The 25057-nt window shown below is 40.5% G+C and overlaps 1 protein-coding gene and 1 pseudogene across 4 annotated transcripts in view; one reads left to right on the plus strand and one right to left on the minus strand.

Annotated features, from left to right (window-relative positions):
* ARFGEF3 (ARFGEF family member 3) overlaps positions 1–25057 on the plus strand; it is a 175425-nt gene that overhangs the window by 76788 nt on the left and 73580 nt on the right. For all 4 annotated transcript variants that reach the window (XM_055324697.1, XM_055324698.1, XM_055324700.1 and 1 more), the window contains 3 exons: positions 2615–2693; positions 9928–10032; positions 10920–11253. In XM_055324697.1, the coding sequence (XP_055180672.1) occupies positions 2615–2693; positions 9928–10032; positions 10920–11253 (518 nt within the window). The remainder of the gene's footprint in view (positions 1–2614; positions 2694–9927; positions 10033–10919; positions 11254–25057) is intronic.
* On the minus strand, positions 24379–24860 carry LOC129509264 (ubiquitin-40S ribosomal protein S27a-like; annotated as a pseudogene).

Below are 25057 nucleotides of genomic sequence, written 5' to 3' on the forward strand. Positions count from 1 at the left end.
TGGGGGTGAAAGGGGTGAGTAGGGGCTCCCAGGGAGCTCTCAGGACGTTCTGCTTAACTTTGGCTTCCCAGCTATTACTTCATCAGCTGGTTCTTAATCTTCCTTCTGGTCCTGCACTCTGCCAGCCCCACCGATTACCGTTCCAACTATGTGAAGGATAGCAACTCTTCATATACCTTCCTGTTGGAGGCTGGAGGTTTTTGTGGGTGGTATTATTATTATTATTATTATTATTATTATTATTATTATTTTGGTCATTGGTTTCCTTTGTTCTCCATGAAGCCAAGCTTATTAATTGTTAAAATGAGAATTAGATAGAGGGTTGTGGAAACCTGACTGACATTGAGCTACTAATACCACAAGTGTTTGTGAAATGCAACTTTTTTTTAATATAGAGAAATGAATCTCACAGGAAATCTGGCAGTAGGACAAACAGCTCAGTTTAAGTGGGAGATGAAATCAAGGTAAAGAATTTCATTCTGACCCAGAGGAAAAGGAAAAATAAAGGTCCACATATAATTGACAAGCAGTTTGTTTTTTGGTTTTGGGGGGGCTTTTTTGTTTTGTTTTGTTTTTTACTTCGGTAGTATTATTTTCTGAAAGAGATATGAAAAATTCAGACCATCTAATTTAAAAATTTTAAATATATTTCAGATTTTATTCAGTAATTTTTTAAACATTTTTTTAATTTCTTTTTTTTTTAAGATTTTATTTATTTATTAATGAGAGAGATGCAGAGACACAGGCAGAGGGAGAAGCAGGCTCCATGCAGGGAGCCCAATATGGGACTTGATCCTGGGACTCCAGGATCACGCTCTGCAGCCAAAGGCAGGCGTTAAACCACTGAGCCACCCATGGATCCCCTTTATTCAGTAATTTAAAAAATACTGGACAATCTGCTTTTCTTTGATAGTTTTGCATGTTAGTAATAAGAAAAGGTGGGGATGGGGGTGGTTATAGAAAGGATGGAAAGGAGAATGAAAGGGGAAAGAAAAGCAGCCAAACAGCCACAATTAGGAGAAACAGAATGAAGGAGAGAAATGAGGAACGTGTCAAGTCATCTCTGAAGGCATTGCTGGAGTGTGTAGTTTTGATGGCCCCTTGCTCCATTCTTGGGCTGCAGACTGGAACGTGTTTCAGCATCTTGCTACCTGTGGAAGCTCCCAGTGACAGGCTCCTTTGTCTTTTCCTCTCTTTGGCAATAGCAGTTGCATAAAACTTTCTCTCTGGTTTTATCAACCATAGAAGAGGTCCAAGTCCTCTTGGCCAGATATTTATTAAAATTTCTATTGGTAAAAGTGGGATGGACTCACTGAAATTTATCTAAAACTGAGTTTAAGCGGGATGCCTGGGTGGCTCAGTGGTTGAGCATCTGCCTTTGGCTCAGGGCTTGATCCCCGGGGTCCCAGGATCAAGTCCCACATCAGGCTCCCTGTAGGAAAATCTGCTTCTCCTCTGCCTATGTCTCTGCCTCTCTCTCTCTCTCTCTCTCTCTCTCTCTCTCTCTGTATTTCATGAATAAATAAAATCTTTTTTTTAATAATAAAAAATAAAATAAATAAAACTGAGTTTAAGGGCTACTTATGGGTTTTGTTTATTTTTAGGGGTGTCTCATTGCATCTGTCATTTCTCAGGTTGTTTTCTGCGTGGAAGACCATAACTTCTCAGGATTAGCCATTTCTTTTTCCCGTCCTCCTCTGACTTTACTATCATTTTCGGTCTTCTGTGCTTGCCATTTTTTCTCCAATTTCTCTGACCTCATGGTCATTCTTTTATCTCTGCATTTATCATACACTCAGCCGCATTTGTATAGATATTTGAAGGTGTTTCTTGTAAGAAAAACAAATGCTTCCACCTGTTACTTCACTTGGCCCAACAATTCTGTGAGTTTGGGATTGTCTGCTCCCATTTCACCAAAGGGAGAACTGAGGCTTTCCCAAGCTCACACAGTAAGCAACTTGCAGACCAGTACTTGGACAGATTCTAAATTTCACCCTCTCTATAATACATCCAGGGCTTCTGTGGAAGTTCTGTTGCTAGTTTCTGGGCATGAACACATTTGGAGGGAAAATTGTTTTTTCTGCCATTGTTCTCTTAGCAACTGTGTGTCCTGGGAAGCTGGACAGTGGGTTAAAATAGTAGAGATGGTGACTAAGTTATTTTGCCCTCTTTCCCTAGTTCCTTAGTTTGAAAAGCCCACCTTTCTTCCATGCCGCCACTTTTTCCTCTCTTTGATACAACTCAGATCTGCTCAAAAGATCCAGAAATTCCAAAGGTCAGAATAAGGGATACATTGTAGCCTGCTGGCCTGAATATTGAGAAAATTGTTGTCAATTGTGTTTGTTTCTTAATTTAATCAAATATCCTTCCATTAAGTGTGAATGAGTTTTATTTATAATAGCAAACAATGTATTATTTTCTTTCTGAAGTATTCTGCTTTAGAAACGAATAATTGTATTTTCTATGATAATTTTAGTGGCCTAAAGGAGGCTCAGCATCTGAAAACCAGCTTTTCAGTCCTGAAGACATTAAAAGCAGAGGATGGAAGGACTGTTGAGGAAGCTTCTAGGGCTCTCTGCCCATGTCTAATGCTTGTAACCTCTTCTGTTTGAAGGGTCAACAGTTGAGTCCCTCTGTGATGACCTTGTCTCTGTGCTCACTGTTCTGTGTGAGAAGCTGCAAGCCGCCATCAAGTAAGTGCCTTCAACATTGGTGTTCTTATTCACCAGTGGTCTGTTTCTGAGAACTTTTGTCTACAGCCTCACCTAAAACTGCAGATTATAAGAACAATGGTTCCCCCATTGGTATTCACCTGTCACTCCTAAGAAATATATTCAGTGACTTTGGGCAAGCTTACTTTACTAAATACGATGACTGAAGGATATAATTTTCTCATGAGAAATGGGAAAACAATAGTTTACAAAGACTTACTTACTTACAAAGTAGAATAGTTGATGTGACAAAGCTAGTTGATGTAACCCAGGCACGTCCCAGTTGTATGACTCAAAATGAGTCTTCACACTGACCTCTGTTGAATGTCAGGGACAGACTCCATGGTCTTTCTATATTTCTTCTAACATTTCCCAAGCCTGTGAATTCACGTGCATATTTTTGAAAAGAACACATTATTCTAACTTTTATATAATATACTCATTTTTTACATGCCAGTTTAATCATTGATATTAGATCATATAGATGTTGTCCACTGCTCCAACTTTCTATACAGTAAGTTAACTTGTTAATTTATGCATCTATAATAAAGTCAAATCATGAAAGAACTAGACTTTCCAAGATGAAATGAAGAGTCTCTACCAGCTACATACATAGTTAATTGCAAAATTCTGTAACACAATAAGATTCTGAAATGCCCTTTGAGTCATGAAAGACACTATAATTTACTATGAACTAGAATATTTGATAAATTATAAAACTTCTATTTATAAATTTTATATATAGTAATAAGTTGGAAGATAGTCTAGTTGAAACATTAATGAGGTCTCTCACTTTGCTGGAAAAATTGTGGAAACTTATTGGGTTTTTGTTTCTTCTTAAATAAACTTAGGGGTCTTTAAAGCTAAGCTTAGAATGACTCAAAGTTTTTGCCCAATAGTTTCTATATCAGATGATCTAATCCATCACTCCTCTAGGTTACCTGCACATTTTGACCAAATTAAGCTCCCTTCATATTAGGCACTTAAAAAATGAGTTCTATTTAATCCATAGATAGTGTAAGCCAAAAAGAAAAGCACTTCTTCCATAGCCCCACCTCAAGTTTCTCTCACCCCTGCACCCTAAGCAGAACATTGTTTTTCCTCAGAATGGATATGTCAAAAAGCGGTTGGCATGTGTAGTTGGCTTCCCCTGTACTCTGCTCAGTTTATATATTCACTCTACCCATCTATGACCAGGGTATAGATTTCTTCTAGTGCTCACTCCTCCCCAGCCCTGCCTAGTTTCTCTCCTTCATAGCAGAGCCAGCTGTTATATTAGAGCTGAGGGATGTTTTTCATTGGCTTTTTATCCTAAGATATAATCATGTATAGTGTTTAATCACTATTGGTTCAACTACATTATCATCATTTCATTAGCTGGGTAAAACCTCTGTTTTGCTCCTTACTAGCTCTTGACTTTGGGCAGAGCTCTCAACCACTATAAACTTATGTATCCTATAAAATAATTAACATTTATTATTGTTTTATGTCATATAATACTAGTGATATAAAATATATTAGGGGTTTTTTGTAAGAATCAAATGAGAAAATTTACTTAAGAGATAGTTGATTCCCAATAGCCAAAGATTACCTGAGGCTGAGAGAATTTGGTTTATGAACTTGTAATAGTGAGGGACTCTGTACACTATAGGGAGCCAAGGGTGTCCAGTAAAAAGATGTTAGAAGGGATTGTCCTAGGGATCCCTGGGTGGCGCAGCGGTTTAGCGCCTGCCTTTGGCCCGGGGCGCGATCCTGGAGACCCGGGATCGAGTCCCACATCGGGCTCCCGGTGCATGGAGCCTGCTTCTCCCTCTGCCTGTGTCTCTGCCTCTCCCTCTCTCTCTGTGACTATCATAAATAAATAAAAATTAAAAAAAAAAGAAGGGATTGTCCTAGATTTGAACCAGAGCGAGGTGATTTATTAGAGTGGGTGACCCGAACTTAGGATCTGTTCAAGGATTGCGTGCTGTCGGAAAGTAGGGGCCTTCCTGGTATGGGACATCTTAATTTTTATTTAAATGATGGCAGGAACAGATGGGAGCTGTCATCATAGAAGAAACAGCAGTCATTCACAGGGAAGGATGATATTTGGTCATTTCTGTGGTTGTACAGGATTCCTTTTTTAAATCTTTGTTCAGGCCTATTTTTGGATTGGCTTTCATATTGTTCTGTCACCATTGTGGAGAGTCCTCATCTGACTCCAATATTCTGTGAAGTTGTTTGTGTTCACCAGGGGAACACCACAGCTAGCTGGTAGCAACAAGGCAGTTGCCAGCTGTCAAAGATGCTCCTGTTCCCTCCTCAGATCTTAGCGTTATCAGGGAATAAAACACAGACCATCAGAACTTTGAAAAATATAAAGGCTATGTTCATTACTTTGCAGGCAAGGGAGAAAAATAAGCTATACATTTTTTTTCCTGAGTAGTTTGCTAAAAGAAAACTAAGATATTAAGTGCTAGAAAAGCTCAAGGTACTTATGCTATTAATAATTGAAAACTAGCCACCAAGATAAGTCAGAACAATTCTGTAGGTCTATGAATGGTGGATTGAAAACATACCATCGTTCACTGGTCAGGAAAGTCTTCAGCTAGGTCCAGTAAGGGCTTCAAGTTCCATGGCTCTCTAAAACCTGGATGTCTCTAACATCAGCTGTAGGGACCGCTATCTGTAGAGTGACCATAAGACCTGGTATACCTGGAACAGTCCAAGGGTATGCCTGTTGTAATTATTATAGACATTCAGTATTGGTATCTTTAGGAGGTTTTGGGATAAATGGAATTTTTTAACTGCTTAGTGCCTAACAATAAATATTTGATAAATATTAGCTCTCAAATGGTTTGTTTACTTTTAGAATTGTCAGTGCTAACTTTAGTTTATGATGCAGTTTGAGACATTGAACTTCTTATATCAGACATTTGTAGATCATTAGGAAAATACATTGCACAAACACTGCAAATGCATATGTGCAGATATTACAGACTAAAGGTCATAAATGTGTATCAGTCACTGGGGGGGGGGGAACATTTCCAAACCATATGACTTGGGAATAGGCTTTAAATGAGAAAAGTAATTCATGTGACACATACATGTTTTTCTAGGATTTCTCATTGGGCTGTGGCTCAAAGATAGCTTTAGACATGTTGTCACAGAGCTTACTGGTTTTTATAGGATTTTATAGAGCTTGGTTTTTCAGTGCAATTCTCCAGTTATGCTTCTGTCTTTAGAGATTCTTTACCATGTTTGAGTATGGTCTTTCCCACCATGATTCCATTACCCTGAGATGGGTGTTCTGTGGCCAAGGGAGCTGGGGTGTAGCATGCTTAGTGAAGCTTAAATAGGAGACCTGTAAGGCCACCTGGTCAGGTGGACCCAAGCTCTTGGCTGCTTTCAATCTGGTGATTCTCTTTATTCTTCTTGTTGAGTTTTCACATCTTTTACAATTTCAGATTTACTGCCTGAAATCCTTTAATTTCTATTAGCTAAATTTGATACTTCTCCCACCTTCTAAATATCTTCTTCCTCTGAAGTCACACTATGGTCAGTACTTTCCCTCAGTGGTCATTTCCAAAAATCAGTGCCCGCATACCTCATAGGGCTTTTGCTCTGTAAGGGTGTGTATTCATGATATATTTAGTCTCTGGGAAGGATTCACAGAGTGCATCCAGGTATGCAGAATAACTCACATGCCTTAGAGATGTGTTATTAATAGAACATGATGTTTTTTAAATCCAATGGTTTTTGGAAGGCTAATTGGGCTCAGAAAGCTATTCATTCATTCTCTGCCTATTGGTCTCCTATAAGCCTCTCCCCACTGCCCTCTCCTCCCAGTGCTGAATGGCAGAGAGGAGTGTACACCAAAGCATTCTCAGCAGCAATGAGGCAAGGCCAGGTGTTCGCATCATGTTTTTAGTTTCATTCCACTTCTCTCACAATTACTTAACCCCCTCTCTCCTTTTCTACCTAAATTTCAATTGTCTCAAAGAGAGATAAAATGATCCATAATTAAACAGAATTCCAGGAACTCCAGAAATCCAGAATGTGCTGTCACATTGCAGTCAGTCACCTTGCCAGTATGAGAGCTGCTTAGCCTTCCCCGCCCGCTGGTCCACTCACAGCAGTTCTTCTCCATGGATCTTGAGCTCAGAGATGAGCAGAGAATGAACCCAGCAGCTTACTCAACCTACCAACCATGAAATGCTCAAGTGGAACACCAGGCCAAGGGGACCACAATCCTCCTAAGTAGGCAGATTTTTTTTCCTCATGTGTTTTGAAGGAGTTGGCTGGTTTCTTGGCTTCTTTCTACTCTGTGCTTTTCATGTATTTGTTTGTCTACAGTCAGACAAATAAGAACCACACACATGGTGCATGTGCATATATGTATCTAGTAAGGGGCATGTGTGGAAGTTGCTTACATTTCAAACAGCTCCTTTAAATGACAACTCATGCAAGGCTATGAGCACCCATTTTTCCAGACCGCTGCAGCCCACAGAAAAGCTACTGCCTTTGGTCTCCAAGGAGACTCTCAAGCCTGTGATCTTGGCAATGCATCCTCTCTGAAATCAGGTCCGATGGCTTGGGGTTGCAATATTGCTGTGGCACACTTTGCAGATACTTGTAGAAACCTTGACTTCTCAGAACTTTTCTGTGGGTGTATTTCTGGTTTCAGAAATTAAGAATCTTTATTGTTTAAAGTTCTCATTTTCTGGTGCTAGACTGACAATTTGAAAGGTATATATTTTTGAACTGGGGCATTTAATAATTATTTTTCTTAATAATGAGTCCAGTGAGATAACAGAGAAGGTCCTTTCAGAACTTTTTCAAAACGTGGCTTATTGGTGATATGACCCTTCTGTTTTGCCTTCTCCAATCATTTCTACAGCCTCCAGAATGATTATTCTATAACATGAATTTGGTCCTGACATTCTCTTACCTGCAGAATAGAGTTCAGACAAGTCCTCCCAGACCCTTCCTAATCTGGCCCCTGGTTCCACCTCTTGTTGATGGTATCCTCACACTCTGCTCCAACCACAGACCACCACCACCCTCTCCCAACACTGCCATGCAAGTCTCCCACTTTAGGTCTCCGTGCAGATGCCTTTTCTTTTAGAAATTCTTTCTGGGTCTTTCTGAGGATTAGATGCCACTTCCATATGCTCTCATCAAACCTTGTGTTAAATTATTTATTTGTACCAGTTACTACACAATCTTTTACCTACCTGCTTCCTTGTTTCTCTAATCTCTGAAGAATGAAGACTGTGCTGTTTCTGGTCAGAAACAATGCCTTGTTCAAAAGTGTAGGGAAGCTTGTGGGTAGGAGTATCAAAACATAAAGTCTTTACCTGGCCCAGGATGGCTAAGTATGTCTTACCTTTCTTATTCTTCCTCCAACCACCACCTTCCTCTTGGCAAATAGTGATAATTTTTGTGGAAACTTAGCCTTGACCTACCTCTTCCTCCCCCCCTCAGTGGGTGCAGTAGAGTATATCCAAATATAGGCAGCATTCTCTTTTTCAGAATAATGGGCATTATTTGAATCATTGTACAGTTCTCTTTGGGCAAGGAAGACCATCATAGAGTATGAGTTAGCAAACTTTTTCTGTAAAAAGCTGCACACTGCCTCTGTTCCCTGTCCATTTCTGTTATTGGTTTACAACCATTTAAAAATGCAAACATTGTTTTTAGTTCATGGGCCAGGCAGGATTTGGCCTCTGGGCTGTAGCCTGCCAACTAGTTTTAGAACTTGATGTCAATTTTATAGAGACCTATTGCCAAGGAATCTAACATGACATGGCACTTAAACAAGGGACCCGCAGCCCCCCATTTTGCCATCCTTCATTTTGCATCCATGCAACCTTTCTCTGTTTGGCAGTTGTACGTGTGCAGCCTTCTGGGCCTTGGGACGGCCTGGGGTTAACTTTTCTCTTCTTCCTTCCTGTCTCCTCAAGTTTCTACTGTCCATTCTCCTTCTCCTGGGAGTTATTTGAACTGTTAAGGGCATTAAACTTCCTTTTGGCATTTACTTAGGAGAAAAGAGACACAATCAAAAATGATTTTTCAAAGCAAGTTCCTCCTTTTATGGAACGTTCCATTCCACACAGGATTTCTCACTGAATTCTCTTAAAAGTATTTATTACATATTTGTATAAATAAATATAACGGACATTAAATTCTTCCTTATTACTGTTGGTCACTTAACACCTACCTGGAGTTTAGTATTTCCTGATGCATTAGGCAGAAAACTTAGTCTGGGTATAAGAACGTGCACCCCAGAAAACTCTCTTGTTTTCACATCTGTCTCTATGGATTAATCTCATAATAATAACTCTGAGAAAAATAATTTGTTCATTGAACAACCATGTTGCCTTCAAAAAAGAAATTCAAATGCAATTTAGTAAAGTGTTGACCATTTAAAAGATAATGTAATTAATGGTCTTTTGAAAGGTTTTGACAGTTGAACACAAGAAAAGCTTTCTGGAATAAACTGTGGCATTTAATTGGTAATGATAAATCAGTATTTGTTCTGTAATGGTAGCAAATGTGCCATACTAATATAAGATGTTGATAACAGGATAAACCATGTGCAGAGGCGAGTTGAACACAGTAACTCTGTTCCATATTCAGTTTTTCTATAAATCTAAAACTGTTGCAAAAAGCAAAGTCTATTAATATTTTTTTAATCACCCAAACTATATTAGTGTACTAGGGCTGCCATAACAAAGTACCACAGACTGGGTGGCTTATAGAACAGAAATGTCTTGCCTCCCAGTTCTGGAGCCTGGAAGTCCAAGATCAGGATGTCAATAGAACTGATTCCTTCTCAGGGCTACAGGGCAGGATCCATTCCTTGCCGCTCTCCTTGACTTGTAGATGGCCATCTTCTCCTTATGTCATTTCCATTGTCTTTCCTCTGTGCATGTCTCTGTTTCCAATTTTTCCCGTTTTATGTGGCCATCAGACCTACCCTCGTGACCTGACTTTAACTTGATGACCTGGGTAAAAGACCTTGTCTCCAGTAAGGGCATGTTCTGAGATACCAGGGGTTCGGTCTTCAACAGAGGAATTTTCAGGGATGCAACTCAACCCATTATGCTAACTGTCCCTCCTCCCAAATTAACACCTGTCTAATGCCTAACATTCTTCCAAGTGTTTCCCACATACCAACTCTTTCATTTTGCCTTCACTTTGCATGAGTCTATGTGTTGGTTTTTTCCTGCAGTGACCAACAGCAGTTGCAGCTCCTATACTTGGAGTGCATCCTGTCCGTGCTCAGCAGTTCCTCCTCCTCCATGCATCTGCACAGAGGCTTCACAGACCTGATCTGGTAAGCAACCCCCAACGCCCCCCTACACCAACCCGAGGCTTCTCCCCTTCCAGCTGTACGTGTAGGTCCCTTCCCGTGGCATCTGCAGCCTACCAGTCACCCCATTTGTGCACGAATGCTTTAGAGAGAAGGCAGGGAGATTGCTTTGCTTGCATGCACTAGATCAAAATACAGAGAGGTTTATGATTATCTTAACAAAGTAGGCCTCAGAGGCCCTCTTGCATTTTGTTGACACCATAGGATCATGAGACTCAGGAAGGGAAAGATTATTTCTAGGTTATTCATTTATCTCAAAAGAGTACAAAGACACCAGAAAGTTGCATAGGGGGCAAGAGCTAGTAAGTGTTATTCTTAGCTCTTCCCTGATACTTTCTTCATCTCAACCTGAAGACTAGTCGCTTAATCATAGCCAGAGATTCACACAAGTGACAGGGCCTGCAGGCAGCCAGCTAGTTGCTCTGGGTTCCTGGGCTTTTTGACAGGGAGGAAGTCCAATGATATGTGACAGTGTGTGTGTCAGAATTTTAAATTAACTTCTCAAATTAGAAGTAGAAATAATTTAGTTACTTATAGTAGAATGAAACTTTCTAACTAAGCCATTTATCACTGTGAGTCTGTTTCTTTACATAAAATGGTTTCTGAATACTTGTCTTGATATTTTAGTTAATTCTGCCTTGTGTTATGAGAAAAAGTATTCTGTTCATATATGCAGGAGTGATGAAGAGACATGGAAACCTGAGGGAAGGATGGAGCGAAAAGGAGGAGCAGTAAAGAACCTAACTCTTATTAGTCATTTTTTGTGGCATCTGCTATTTACCCTCAGGATTGTATTCACATTTTATCACTTTGACTTGTAGCAGACATTTTTTTCTCCTGTGTCTTCCCAGGAAAAACCTGTGCCCAGCTCTCATCGTGATCCTGGGGAATCCAATTCATGATAAAAGCATCACCTCTGCTCACAGCAGCAGCACTGGTTCTGGCATCGAGTCCGACTCTGCATCTCCAGGAGTTTCTGACCATGGCCGGGGGTCGGGCTGCTCCTCCACTGCGCCAGCTCTGAGCGGGCCTGTGGCTCGGACCATTTATTACATCGCGGCCGAGCTGGTCCGGCTGGTAGGGTCAGTGGACTCCATGAAGCCCGTGCTTCAGTCCCTCTACCACCGAGTGCTGCTTTATCCCCCACCCCAGCACCGGGTGGAAGCCATCAAAATCATGAAGGAGGTAAGGGGGCGCTAAGGAATGCCAGTGTGCTTGCCAGGAGGTGGGGGGGTCGTATCCAAACACGGTGTCTTGCCTACAGGAAGCACTCAGAAAATTCCGCCAATCGCTTGCCGAAACTTGTTTGCTACCACATGGTATCCAGTAACTGGCAGTATCTTTAGGGCTGGGATGTGTTGGGAGCCTAGGTGAGGAGAAGTTGATTGGTATTCACTGATGCAAAGTCATTGATAACTTAAGCTGCAGGCATCGGACTGGGCCCCAGTCTGATTTCCTTCTGTTCCCTTAGGTACTGTTTATGCAGATATTGTGTTTGCTCCCCTTTGCCAAAATTGGATTTCAGAGTGATTCCATACTCAGGTTGTACATCGTCCAATAAAAAAAAAAAAATCATGACTAATCTCTGACTAGTAAAAGAATTCCCTTTGCCCCATCCATTCTTAGGCCCTCATATCCCAAACATCATGACCCCTGTGAGAAAGTAGTTTCCCAGCTTATCACAGCTATCCTAGTGTGCTCTTTCATGGTTTTGAGGAGGTACTTCAGGTAAGAATTTCTCTGCTTTCTTTCAAATAACCAGAAAAAAAAGTGGATCACATTTTTGTATTTGTGAACTTGCCTTTGTTTTTGGTACCTATGCTCAAACAATAACAAACCCAGAGTAACAAAATTCCCTTGTTGATGTTTCATTTAAGTAGTATTTGCTACTCATCGGTTTTTCAGAAGCTTAATTTGAAATGCCTCTTCATATTCTTTTAGTAAGATTTGACTGTAATGAACAATGGCAAGTTCTGACTCAACATTTCTAGAAATGAAGGAGTGATCCATATTTAATTGCTGTTTAAGAAAATCTATGAGTACACAATAATAACCTTCTTTTTTCTTACCTTCTATATGCCCAGCACTTCACATATATTATCTTTAATAGTCTTAATAGCTCTTTGATGTTGTATTTCAATTTGTACCAGTGAAGACTACTATTTTTTCCCCATGGCAGCTTCAGGCAATGAGGAAAGGGTAGGGTAGGCTTTAATAACCGGTTGCTCCTAGGTTGGTGAACCCAATACAGCTTTGGAGACAAGTGAGACTAGACTAGTTTGTCACCACTCAAGACAGCAGTGGCCCTCTCTTGGCTCTACCCTTGTTAAGCATATAACTGGGAAGCAAGATGGGCTTTCTCTGAATAGGCAGATCTTCAAGGAGAAGAAAGAGGAAGGGACTGGCTACACATGCTCAGCTCCTTCTAAATCTACCAGTCAGATGAGACACACACCACCACCCCACATCAGAAGGAAGGGAGAGAAAGAGAGGAGAAAGGTCCAGAACCATATTCCACTGGCTGTTTCTCCCCATAGAGATCTGACACCAGGAAAAAGGAATTTTCCTTCCCACAAAGAAACTAAGGTTCCAAAGGGTCATATGATTTGCCCAAGGTCACAGAAAAAGAGAAAGGGTGTGAACCCTGGTCCATCTATCCTGAAACCCATCACTTTTTCCTACAACACACTTACTACTGTACTTAACTTTGATATTGCAATGCAGATGATTCTAGGAGCCCCTTTCCATGCTGGCTCAGCTACCCCTTCATGAGCCTGAGTTGAAGAGTCAGAGTTCGGATCCTCTGTCTACCACTCCCCAGCAAGGTTGTAGTAGCCAAATCATTTAATTCTGAACTTATAATTTTTCATCTGTACAAACTAGTAGTATTTCAAAGGTTCAAAATGCAATAAAGTTGTATAAATACACCATATGTATAAAGTGCTAGACAAATATTTGGCATGATTATTGCTATCCTAAGGAAAGGATAAAATATGTGGAGGCTGAAAATAGCTGGTCCTCATGACCTGCTACCCAGAGTAGTGCACCCATTCTTGCTCAGCTCTTTGTCTATTTGCCGTCTAGTTTCTTCCTTTTGACTTTCTGAATTTAGGCTTATAAATCATCACTGTTAACAGTTTTTTTCAGGCTCTACTAGCTCTTGTTGCCTCTTTCATCAAGTCTGAATTATGCTGCCCAGTTTCTAGATCCTTCTCTCATCATTCTCATTTCCCAGGATCATCCTCATTCCATTTGACTGACTCTACTCCGTTCAGCTCCTACTTTCCTGCCTCTTTCCAGACTCCTCTCCTATCCCCATGGGCTATTCCACTTAGCAGGGTCAAGCATTTGATGATGATATGCTAGACAGAGCTTTCACTTCATGTTAATTTATTTACAAACCCTCTTAGTAAGATGATATCATGCCCAGTTTCTAGACAAGGAAGCTGAGGCTCCATGAGAAGTTATTTACCCAAAGTCCTTGTGAGTAACAGGGCTACCAGGTGAACCCAGATGTTCTGAGGACAGCTATGTCTGCTGGCAATATCCTCCTCCTTTATAAGTTCTACTTCTTTCAACCACCAGTTTTGCTCTTTAAATTCCATCATTTGGCAATTAATTATATGTCCCACCTCACTGATTGTTTCACAGTACTACTTGGTACAAACTTCTTGTCTCCTCAGATGTTTTTTATATTGATTTTGTATGTCCCACCCCCTTCCCACCCCAGTATCTAACACTGCAGTGCTTGAATTAGAATACGTGCTCAATGAATTTTGACTGAATGGGAGATGGACTTGAAGACAGAATATCTGCAAAGAGGGTGTTTTTGTGAGCAGCAGCAACCTTTCTTTCTCACTCCGAATTGACCAGCACTGAGGTTGTGGCTGCCCATGGTAGATCTACTCAATACCTGCATGCTGGGACTCCTGGGTGTCTCAGTGGCCTGCCTTCAGCTCAGGGCCTCATGCCAGGATCTAGGGATCAAGTCCCGCATCAAGCTCTCTGCAAGGAGCCTGCTTCTCCTTCTGCCTATGTCTCTCTCTCTCTGTCTCTCATGAATAAATAAATCTTTAAAAAAAAAATACCTGCATACTGAGTAAATACATTGCATATGGGGCACATAGGTGTCTAAATGTATTTTAAATTATAACTTATTTAGCACTGTGTAGGAAATTTGTTTTGTTTTCCCCTTTTTCATAGATTTTTCTAGCTTCCCAAAATTATTTTACAGGGCAAGGCTGCAATTAGACACCAGCATATGAATAGCATTTGCAGGTGATGCTGCCCCATGGAGTCCAGAAGACTGTTGTGGGCCAGGTTACTCCACTCACTATGACAACCAATAAATTGGGAAGCTTGGTAACCTGGAAACCGGAATGTGCCATCTACGCACACAAAGAAACCACTGGGCACCGAGGATATTTGTTTAGCCTTTCATAGTTGGAACGCATGATGTGTTATTTCCTTGTTCTCTTTGTGATTTGTCACTCTCCCATGCGTGCTGTGTGCCTATTCATCAAAGAGAGACAGGACAACATTTTGTTTTTCAAATGACATTCTCTTTTCTTTTCCACTTTCCCAAAATATGAGCAGTAATCAAAAGTTCACCTTGCTTCCTTTCTTCTCTCCCATGGTTCAGCTTCAGAAGGAGTTCCCTAGTCTTTAATCAGACCATGACACCCCCAGCCCCTGACAGCACATCCCTCATTCCCACTGGGAGAAGCTGAGATTCGACGTGTCTTGCCATTCTTCAAGTAGTTGTTGAGCGTTCTTCAGAAGCGTGATCACTCGTGTCCTTTCCTTCCAGATTTGGAAACAACTGAGAAATAAACCCAAGATTAATGTGGGAATTCAAATATGTCATCTGATTTACTACTGGTATAGTTAGATTCGAGAATGTAATGGGATCCCAAGACAAAGTAAGATTCTCCCCCAGCTATCCCTCTGAAATGCACCTGCCCTTCTAGCAAGAGATGGGACAGCTAGAGGCACTAAGACCCAGCCACTTAGCTTGGATGCAGGGCAGGCTGGTGGCAAGATAGAGGGTGGGGGAGGAGAGGGAAGAGGAGGCCAGGGGTGGGAGAGGGGGGAAAGGGAAAGAGTGGAGAGCGGGAAACTTGACTCTTTCAATGTCAAAAAAATAGAACATGGAGAGAAAAGTGGAAACTTCATTGCTATACCTCCAAGAGAGTAGAAGTTCCCAATTTCTGGGGTACAAAAGAAATGTGGCAGGAGGAAAGGAAAGAAGAGTGCCCCTTAAGATGTAAATTTTTCTAGTTAATATACCTTTTTCTATGGGTATAAATTACTTTGAAAATAATGGACAGAGGCACCTGGGTGCCTCAGTGTTTGAGCTTTTGCCTTCAGCTCAGGTCATGATCCTGGGATCAAGTCCCCCAATGGGCTCCCTGCAGGAAGCCTGCTTCTCCTTCTGCCTATGTCTCTGCCTCTCTCTGTGTGTGTCTCTCATAAATAAGTAAATAAAATCTTTAAAAAAAAATGAGCAGAGTGATAAGAAGGCTGCTCTAATACACTTAACCCAATCTTTTCCTGAATTTATTAGCCTCAAATTGAAATGTTCTGTAAAGATCTCTACCACATGGAGACAAAAATTAAATAGAATTAAACAGTCATGAAAATTCTATACATGAAAACTTGTAAGATGTAGCCAAAGCAGTATGTAGAAGGGTATTTATAGCTTAAAATGATTTTATTTAAAAGATTGGAAGCCTAAAACTAAGATTCCAATTCTCCAAGGTAGGTAGCTGGGAAAAGGAGAACAAATTAAATTCAATGAAAGGAGGAAAAATAGGAATGAAAGCAGAAAGTAATATGATAAAAAGCAAATATAGTGAAACAATAAATTGAAAAGTACCAGGGCTCTGAAAAGCCTAAGGAAATTTAACTCTTGATAAAAGCAATAAAACAAATCCATAATAGGTAAAAACAAGTAAATAGAAATAAGAATGCAAACATGCATGTAACTATAGATGTTATAAACACTAAAGAAATTTTAAAAAGGTATTAAGGCCACTGAGTCAGTAAATTTGAAAACTTAGATAAAATAGATAAATCCCTGGGAAATAACACAGCCTTTAACAAGCTGGCTCAAGAAGAAATTGAGGACCTACATAGTTCTAGAATCTTTAAAGAAATTGAATCAGTAGTTAAAAAAAATCTTTCCATTAAAAAAAACACTGGCCCCATACAACTTTAAAAACAAATTATACCAACATTTAAGGAATGGATAATTCTAATAATACATGAATATTTCCAGAGTATAGAAAGAGAATACTTCTCAACACATGATTTTTTTAATTTTTAAAGTTTTACCTTCATTTTTTTCCGTCCTCCCACCCCTCACCTCTGGCAACCATCAAATCATTTTCTGTAACTATGAGCTTGTTCTTTTTGTTTGTTTGTTTGTTTGTTTTTTGCTGTTTTTTTAAGATTCCACCTATAAGAGAGATCATATAGTACTCGTCTTTCTCTAATTTCACTTAGCATAATACCCTCTAGGTTCATCCATGTTGTCACAAATGGCAAGATTTCAATCTTTTTTATAGATAAGTAATATTCCACTGTATGTATGTTTACACACACACACACACCACATCTTCTTTATCCATTTATCCATTGAGAGACAGGTTGTTCCCATATTTTAGCTATTGTAAATAATGCTGCAATGAACATGGGGTTCATGTATCATTTTGACTTAGGGTTCTCATTTTCTTCAGATTAATACCCAGAAGTGGAATTGATGGATCATATGACAGTCTGTTTTTAATTTTTTGAGGAGCCTCCATACTGTTCCCAGAGTGGCTGCACCAATTTACATTCCTACCAACTGTGCACAATGGTCTTTCTTTCTCCACATCCTTGCCAAAACTTGTTTTTTTCTAGTCTTTTGAAAATAGTTATTCCAGCAGGTGTGAGGTGATGTCTCATTGTGGTTTTGATTTGCATCTCTTGGATGGTATTAAAGTTGAACATCTTTTCATGTGTCTGTTGGAAATCTATATGTCATCTTTGAAAAATGTCTATTCAGTTCCTCTGAATATTTTTTAAATTGGATTATTTGTGGTTTTTGTTTTTTTATTGAGTTGTATGAGTTCTTTATGTATTTTGGATAGTAATCCCTTATCAGATATATGACTTGCAAACACTTTTAGTAGGTGACTTTTTTTTTTCAGTGGTTCCTTTGCTGTGCAGAAACTTTTTAGTTTGATGTAGTCCCACATGATTATTTTTGCTTTTGGTGTCAGATTAAAAAAATCATCTCCAATATTCCTGTCCAAGAGCTTACTGCCTGTGTTTTCAAGTCTTCAATCGATCTTGAGTTAATTTTTTGTGGATGATATAAAATAGGTAGCCATTTTCATTATTTTGCTTGTGGCTGTCGAATTTTTTGAGCACCATTTGTTGAAAGGACTGTCCTTTCCCTAGTGTATATTCCTGCTTCCTTCATTGTATATTGACATATATGTATTGGTTTATTTTTAGGCTCTTTATTCTGTACTTTTTGATCTATGTTTTTATGTTAGTACCATATTGTTTCAATTACTATATCTTTGTAATACAGTTTTAAATCAGGTTGTCTGATGCCGCTTGCTTTGTTCATCTTTCTCAAGATTGCTTCAGCTATTCCAGGTCTTTTAAGGTTCCATACAAATTTCAGGATTGTTTGTTCAATTTCTGTGAAAAATACATGGAAAATTTGATAGAGATTGCATGGAATCTATAGTTGGTTTGGGTAGTATGGACATTTTAAAAATATTCTTCCAATCCATGAGTACAGAGTATCTTTCTACTTATTTGTGTCATCTTCAATTTCTTTTTTTAAATTATCTTTTATTGGAGTTCAGTTTGCCAACATATAGCATATCACCCAGTGCTCATCCTGTCAAGTGCCCCCCTCAGGGCCCGTCATCCAGTCACCCCATCCCCCCGCCCACCTCCCTTTCCACTACACCTTGTTTGTTTCTCAGAGTTAGGAGTCTCCCATGTTCTGTCTCCCCACTGATATTTCCCACTCATTTTCTCTCCTTTCCCCTTTATTCCCTTTCACTATTTTTTATATTCCCCAAATGAATGAAACCATATAATGTTTGTCCTTCTCCGATTGACTTATTTCATTCAGCATAATACCCTCCAGTTCCATCCACGTTGAAGCAAATGGTGGGTATTTGTCGTTTCTAATGGCTGAGTAATATTCCATTGTATACATAAACCACATCTTCTTTATCCATTCATCTGTGGAAGGACATCGAGGCTCCTTCCACAGTTTGGCTATTGTGGATATTGCTTCTATAAACATTGGGGTGCAGGTGTCCTGCCGTTTCACTGCATCTGTATCTTTGGGGTAAATCCCCAACAGTGCAATTGCTGGGTCGTAGGGCAGGTCTATTTTTAACTCTTTGAGGAACCTCCACACAGATTTCCAGAGTGGCTGTACCAGTTCACATTCCCACCAACAGTGCAAGAGGGTTCCCTTTTCTCCACATCCTCTCCAACATTTGTTGTCTCCTGTCTTGTTAATTTTCGCCATTCTCACTGGTGTGAGGTGGTATCTCATTGTGGTTTTGATTTTTATTTCCCTGATGGCCAGTGATGTGGAGCATTTTCTCATGTGCTTGTTGGCCATGTCTATGTCTTCCTCTGTGAAATTTCTGTTCATGTCTTTTGCCCATTTCATGATTGGATTGTTTGTTTCTTTGCTGTTGAGTTTAATAAGTTCTTTATAGATTGTGGATACTTGACCTTTATCTGATATGTCATTTGCAAATATCTTCTCCCATTCTGTAGGTTGTCTTTTAGTTTTGTTGACTGTTTCCTTTGCTGTGCAGAAGCTTTTTATCTTAAGTCCCAATAATTCATTTTTGCTTTTGTTTCTCTTGCTTTCATAGATATATCTTGCAAGAAGTTGCTGTGGCCAAATTCAAAAAGGATGTTGCCTGTGTTCTTCTCTAGGATTTTGATGGATTCTTGTCTCACATTTAGATCTTTCATCCATTTGGAGTTTATCTTTGTTAATGGTCTAGTTTCATTCTTCTGCACATGGCTGTCCAATTTTCCCAGCACCATTTATTGAAGAGACTGTCATTTTTCCAGTGGATAGTCTTTCTTACTTTGTTGACTATTAGTTGACTATAGAGTTGAGGGTCCACTTCTGGATTCTCTATTCTGTTGCATTGATCTATGTGTCTGTTTTTGTGCCAGTACCACACTGTCTTGATGACCACAGCTTTGTAGTACAACCTGAAATCTGTCATTGTGATGCCCCCAGCTCTGGTTTTCTTTTTTAATATTCCCCTGGTTATTCGGGGTCTTTTCTGATTCCACACAAATCTTAAAGATGATTTGTTCCAAGTTTCTGAAGAAAGTCTATGGTATTTTGATAGGGATTGCATTAAATGTAGCATTGACATTTTCACAATATTATGAGCATGGAATATTTTTCCAGTCCATGAGCATGGAATATTTTTCCATATCTTTGTGTCTTCCTCAACTTCTTTCAGAAGTGTTCTGTAGTTTTTAGGGTATAGATCCTTTACCTCTTTGGTTAGATTTATTCCTAGGTATCTTAGGCTTTTGAGTGCAGTTGTAAATGGGATTGATTCCTTAATTTCTCTTTCTTCAGTCTCATTGTTAGTGTATAGAAATGCCACTGATTTCTGGGCATTGATTTTGTATCCTGCCACACTGCTGGATTGCTGTATGAGTTCTAGCAATCTTGGGGTGGAGTTGTTCGGGTTTTCTATATACAGTATCATGTCATCTGCGAAGAGGGAGAGTTTGACTTCTTCTTTGCCAATTTGAATGCCTTTTATTTCTTTTTGTTGCCTGATTGCTGAGGCTAGGATTTCTAGTACTATGTTGAATAGCAGTGGTGAGAATGGACATCCCTGTCATGTTCCTGATCTTAAAGGAAAGGCTCCCAGTATTTACCCACTGAGAATGATATTTGCTGTGGGCTTTTCATAGATGGCTTTTAAGATGCTGAGGAATGTTCCCTCTATCCATACACTCTGAAGAGTTTTGATCAGGAATGGATGCTGTATTTTGCCAAATGCTTTCTCTGCATCTATTGAGAGGATCATATGGTTCTTGTTTTTTCTCTTCTTGATATGATCTATCACATTGGTTGCTTTACAAGTGTTGAACCAGCCTTGCATCCCAGGGATAAATCCTACTTTGTCATGGTGAATAATCTCTTTTTTTGGGGGGGGGGTGAATAATCTTCTTAATGTACTGTTGGATTCTATTGGCTAGTATCTTGTTGAGAATTTTTGCATCTGTGTTCATCAGGGATATTGGTCTATAATTCTCCTTTTTGGTGAAGTCTTTGTCTGGTTTTAGAATTAAGATGATGCTGGCCCCATAGAACGAGTTTGGAAGTATTCCATTTATTTCTATCTTCGGAACAGCTTTAGTAGAATAAGTATTGTTTCTTCTTTAAACGTTTGATAGAATTCCCCTGGGAAGCCATCTGGCCCTGAACTTTTGTGTCTTCGGAGGTTTTTGATGACTGCTTCAATTTCCTCCCTGGTTATCAGCCTGTTCAGGTTTTTCTATTTCTTCCTGTTCCAGTTTTGGTAGTTTGTGATTTCCCAGAAATGCATCCATTTCTTCTAGATTGCCTAATTTATTGGTGTATAGCTGCTCATAATATGTTTTTAAAATCGTTTGTATTTCCTTGGTATTGGTAGTGATCTCTCCTTTTTCATTCGTGATTTTATTAGTGTCTTTTCTCTTCTATTTTTAATAAGGCTGGCTAATGGTTTATCTATTTTATTAATTCTTTCAAAGAAACAACTCCTGGTTTTGTTGATCTGTTCTACCGTTCTTCTGGTCTCTATTTCATTGAGTTCTGCTCGAATCTTTATTAACTTCTCTTCTGGTTTTATTTGCTGTTCTTTCTCCAGTTCCTTTAGGTGCAAGGTTAGCTTTTGTATTTTTGAGGGATGCTTGTATTGTGATGTATTTCCCTCTCAGGATTGCTTTTGCTGTATCCAAAAGATTTTGAACAGTTGTATCTTCATTCTCATTAGTTTCCATGAATCTTTTTTTTATTTTGTTTTTTTTTTTTTGTTTTTGTTTTTTTTTAATTTATGATAGTCACAGAGAGAGAGAGAGAGGCAGAGACACAGGCAGAGGGAAAAGCAGGCTCCATGCGCCGGGAGCCCGATGTGGGATTCGATCCCGGTTCTCCAGGATCATGCCCTGGGCCAAAGGCAGGCGCTAAACCGCTGCGCCACCCAGGGATCCCCTCCATAAATCTTTTTAATTCTTTCTTAATTTCCTGGTTGACCCTTTCATCTTTTAGCAGGATTGTCTTTAACCTCCACATGTTTGAATTTCTTCCAAGTTTCTTCTTGTGATTTAGTTCTAGTTTCAAAGCATTATGGTCTGAAAATATGCAGGGGACAATCCCAATATTTTGGTATTTGTTAAGACCTGATTTATGACCCAGTATGTGGTCTATTCTGGAGAAAGTTCCATGTGCACTTGAAAGAATGTGTATTCAGTTGCGTTTGGATGTAAAGTTCTGTAAATATCTATGAAATCCATCTGGTCCAGTGTTATCATTTAAAGCTCTTGTTTCTTTGGAGATGTTGTGCTTAGAATATCTGTCATTTACAGAAAGCGCTGTGTTGAAGTCTCCCAGTATAAGTGTATTATTATCTAAGTATGTCTTAACTTTGGTTATTAATTGATTGATATACTTGGCAGCTCCCACATTCGGGGCATAAATATTCATGATTGTTAGGTCCTCTTGTTGGATAGATCCTTTAGTATGATATAGTGTCCCTCTTCATCTCTTACTACAGTCTTTGGGATAAACTTTAATTTATCTGATATGAGGATTACTACCCCTGCTTTCTTTTGAGGACCATTTGAATGGTAAATGGTTCTCCAACCTTTCATTTTCAGGTTGTAGGTGTCCTTAGGTCTAAAATAAGTCTCTTGTAGACAGCAAATAGATGGATCTTGCTTTTATCCAGTCTGAAACCCTGCGCCTTTCCATGGTGTCATTAAGCCCATTCGCGTTCAGAGTTACTATTGAAAGATATGAATTTAGTGTCATCATAATACCTATTCAGTCCCTGTTTTTGTGGGTTGTTTCTTTGGACTTCCTCTTTCTTTTACAGGTCCCCCTTAATATTTCTTGCAGAGCCGGGTTGGTGGTCACATATTCTTTCAGTTTCCGCCTATCTTGGAAGCTCTTTATCTCTCCTTCTATTCTGAATGAGAGCCTTGCTGGATAGAGTATTCTTGGCTGCATGTTCTTCTCATTTAGGACCCTGAATATATCCTGCCAGCCCTTTCTGGCCTGCCAGGTCTCTGTGGAGAGGTCTGCTGTTAACCTAATACTTCTCCCAATATAAGTTAGGGATTTCTTGTCTCTTGCTGCTGTAAGGATCTTCTCTTTATCTTTGAAATTTGCAAGTTTCACTATTAAATGTCAGGGTGTTGAACGGTTTGTATTGATTTTAGGGGGAGGGGATCTCTCTATCTTCCGGATCTGAATGCCTGTTTCCCTCCCCAAGTTAGGGAAGTTCTCAGCTATGATTTGTTCAAATACACTTTCTGGTCCTCTGTCCCTTTCAGCACCCTCTGGAATCCCAATTAAACGTAGATTTTTTTCCTTCTGAGGCTGTCATTTATTTCCCTTAACCTATCCTCATGGTCTTTTAATTGTCTTTCTCTTTTTTCCTCAGCTTCCTTCCTTGCCATCAACTTGTCTTCTATGTCACTCACTTGTTCTTCTACCTCATTAACCCTCGTCGTTAGAACCTCCAGTTTGGATCGCCTCTCATTTAATTGATTTTTAATTTCAGCCTGATTAGATCTAAATTCTGCAGTCATGAAGTCTCTTGAATCCTTTATGCTTTTTTCCAGAGCTACCAGTAGCTTTATAATTGTGCTTCTTTCTGAATTGGCTTTCTGACATCGAATTATAATCCAAATTCTGTAACTCTGTGGGAGAGAGGATTATTTCTGATTCTTTCTTTTGTGGTGAGTTCTTCTTTCTAGTCATTTTGCTCAGTGCAGAGTTGCTAAAAACAAGTTGTACTGAAAAAAGGAAGATAAAATTTTAAAAAATGGAAAAAACAAAGAAACAAAGAAAAAAGAAAACAAGGAGGGTATCCTCTGGTTCTATATACTGTAAATCCCTGGACTTACCCTGGAGCTTTCTAGCGCTGCTCAGTCAAGAACTTGCTCTTCCCCTGTCCTTCCAGCTGGTCTTCTGGGGGAGGGGCATGCTGTGCTCTCAGGTGTGCGCACCTGGGGGAGCTGCCCCGCCCCCTGCCAGGTGCCTGGCTCAGTGGGGGCTGTTTACCCCATGAGGCCCCTGTTCCCTGGCACCCCGCCCCCCTCCCGGCACAGGGTGACACCAGGAGGAACAACAGTGGTGGCGGCCAGCTCTCCAGCCCTGTATTCAGCTCCCGCAGTAACTACCGCAGCTCCCAGTCCGCAGGGGCCTGGATGCTCCGGGGGCGGGGCCACTGATTTGCACAGCTTGGGGGCGCCCGGCGGCAGGAGCGTCCTCACTGTCCTGGGCCCTCGCCGCCTCCACCTGTCCCGAGGGGAGCGCCGGATCCTGGGCTGTGTCCCCCGGGGTTCCAGGGCCTCCGCCGCTGGAACTGCGCTCCCGGGGCGCACAGCCCCCTCCATGCGGAGCCGCTGCCCGAGCTTCTTCTGAGGCCCCGGGGTGCGCGCTGCAGCCCTTTAGGGAGCTCGGCCGCGGGTGTGGCGCGCTCTCCCCTGGGGCGCACCCCCTCTGTTAGTGTCCCTGGGAGCCTGAGAGCATCCCCGCCCCTCCTGGGGTCCTGCCCAAGCTCCCTGCAAGCGCCTTTCCATCTGGGAAGATTGGTGAAGCTCCTGATTCTCCCGGACGGGGCTCTCCTGTCCTGCGGGCTCCCGCCGCCCCCCTTAACCCGGCTCCTCGGGGGGGCCCCTCCTCCACTGGATGCTGTTTTTATTGACTTATTTTTCCGCCTTTCTACCTTGTTAGAAGTGCAAACTCTTCCCTCTGTAGCATTCCGGCTGTTCCCTCTTTCAATCTCAGGCCGAATTCGTAGATTTTCAGGATGACTTGAAAGTATCTAGGTAAGTTGATGGGGACAGGTGACTCGGGGACCCCACCCCTCTGCCATCTAGCCCCGCCCCTTCAATTTCTTTTATTAACGTCTTAGAGTTTTCAGTATGCCAATCTTTCACCTCCTCGGTTAAATTTATTCCTAGGCACTTTGTTATTTTTTTTTAAATATTAGTTCATGTCTTTTACTAACCTATATACAATTACTTGTCTCCCAGTTCGTTGAAGCGATAGGTCAGATAACTCTTGCCACAGTAATGTCTGTCCGAGGGGCTCGCCCCACCAACTCCAGCACCACATCCACCTGAAGGGTCCTCCCCATGCCGGCCACTGCTGTTGCCATTCTCATCCACCTCATAGTGTTTCAGAACGGCCAATTTAACTTTCTTTCTCCGATGCTTCTTCTTTTGGGAGTGGTATAAGACTTTTTTTCCTTTTTTCTTTTTTTTTTTTTAAGCACCACCACGAAGTCTCAACACACCATGAAGAGTGGATTCCTTTTGAATGTTGTAGTCAGACTGAGCACACCCGTCTTCCAGTTGCTTGCCAGCAAAGACCAGTCTCTGCTGATGAGAAAGAATTCCTTTCTTATCTGAATCTTGGCCTTTACATTTTCTACTGTATCTGAGGGCTCAGTCCTCAAGAGTGATAGTCTTCCGGGAAGAGTTTTCATGAAAATCTGCATCTTGGCGGCAGTTCCACAGATAGCAGATTTGAAGGCATTTTATTATTTCTGATACTTTGTAAATAGGATTATTTCCTTGATTTCTCTTTCTGATAGTTTATTTGCACATAGACATGCAACAGATTTCTATATGTGGATTTTGTATCCTGCAACTTCACTGGATTCAGTTGTTAGTTCTAACAGTTTTTTTTTATGGA

Source organism: Nyctereutes procyonoides, unplaced genomic scaffold (assembly GCF_905146905.1).
Source record: "Nyctereutes procyonoides isolate TBG_1078 unplaced genomic scaffold, NYPRO_anot_genome, whole genome shotgun sequence".
Lineage (NCBI taxonomy): Eukaryota > Metazoa > Chordata > Mammalia > Carnivora > Canidae > Nyctereutes > Nyctereutes procyonoides.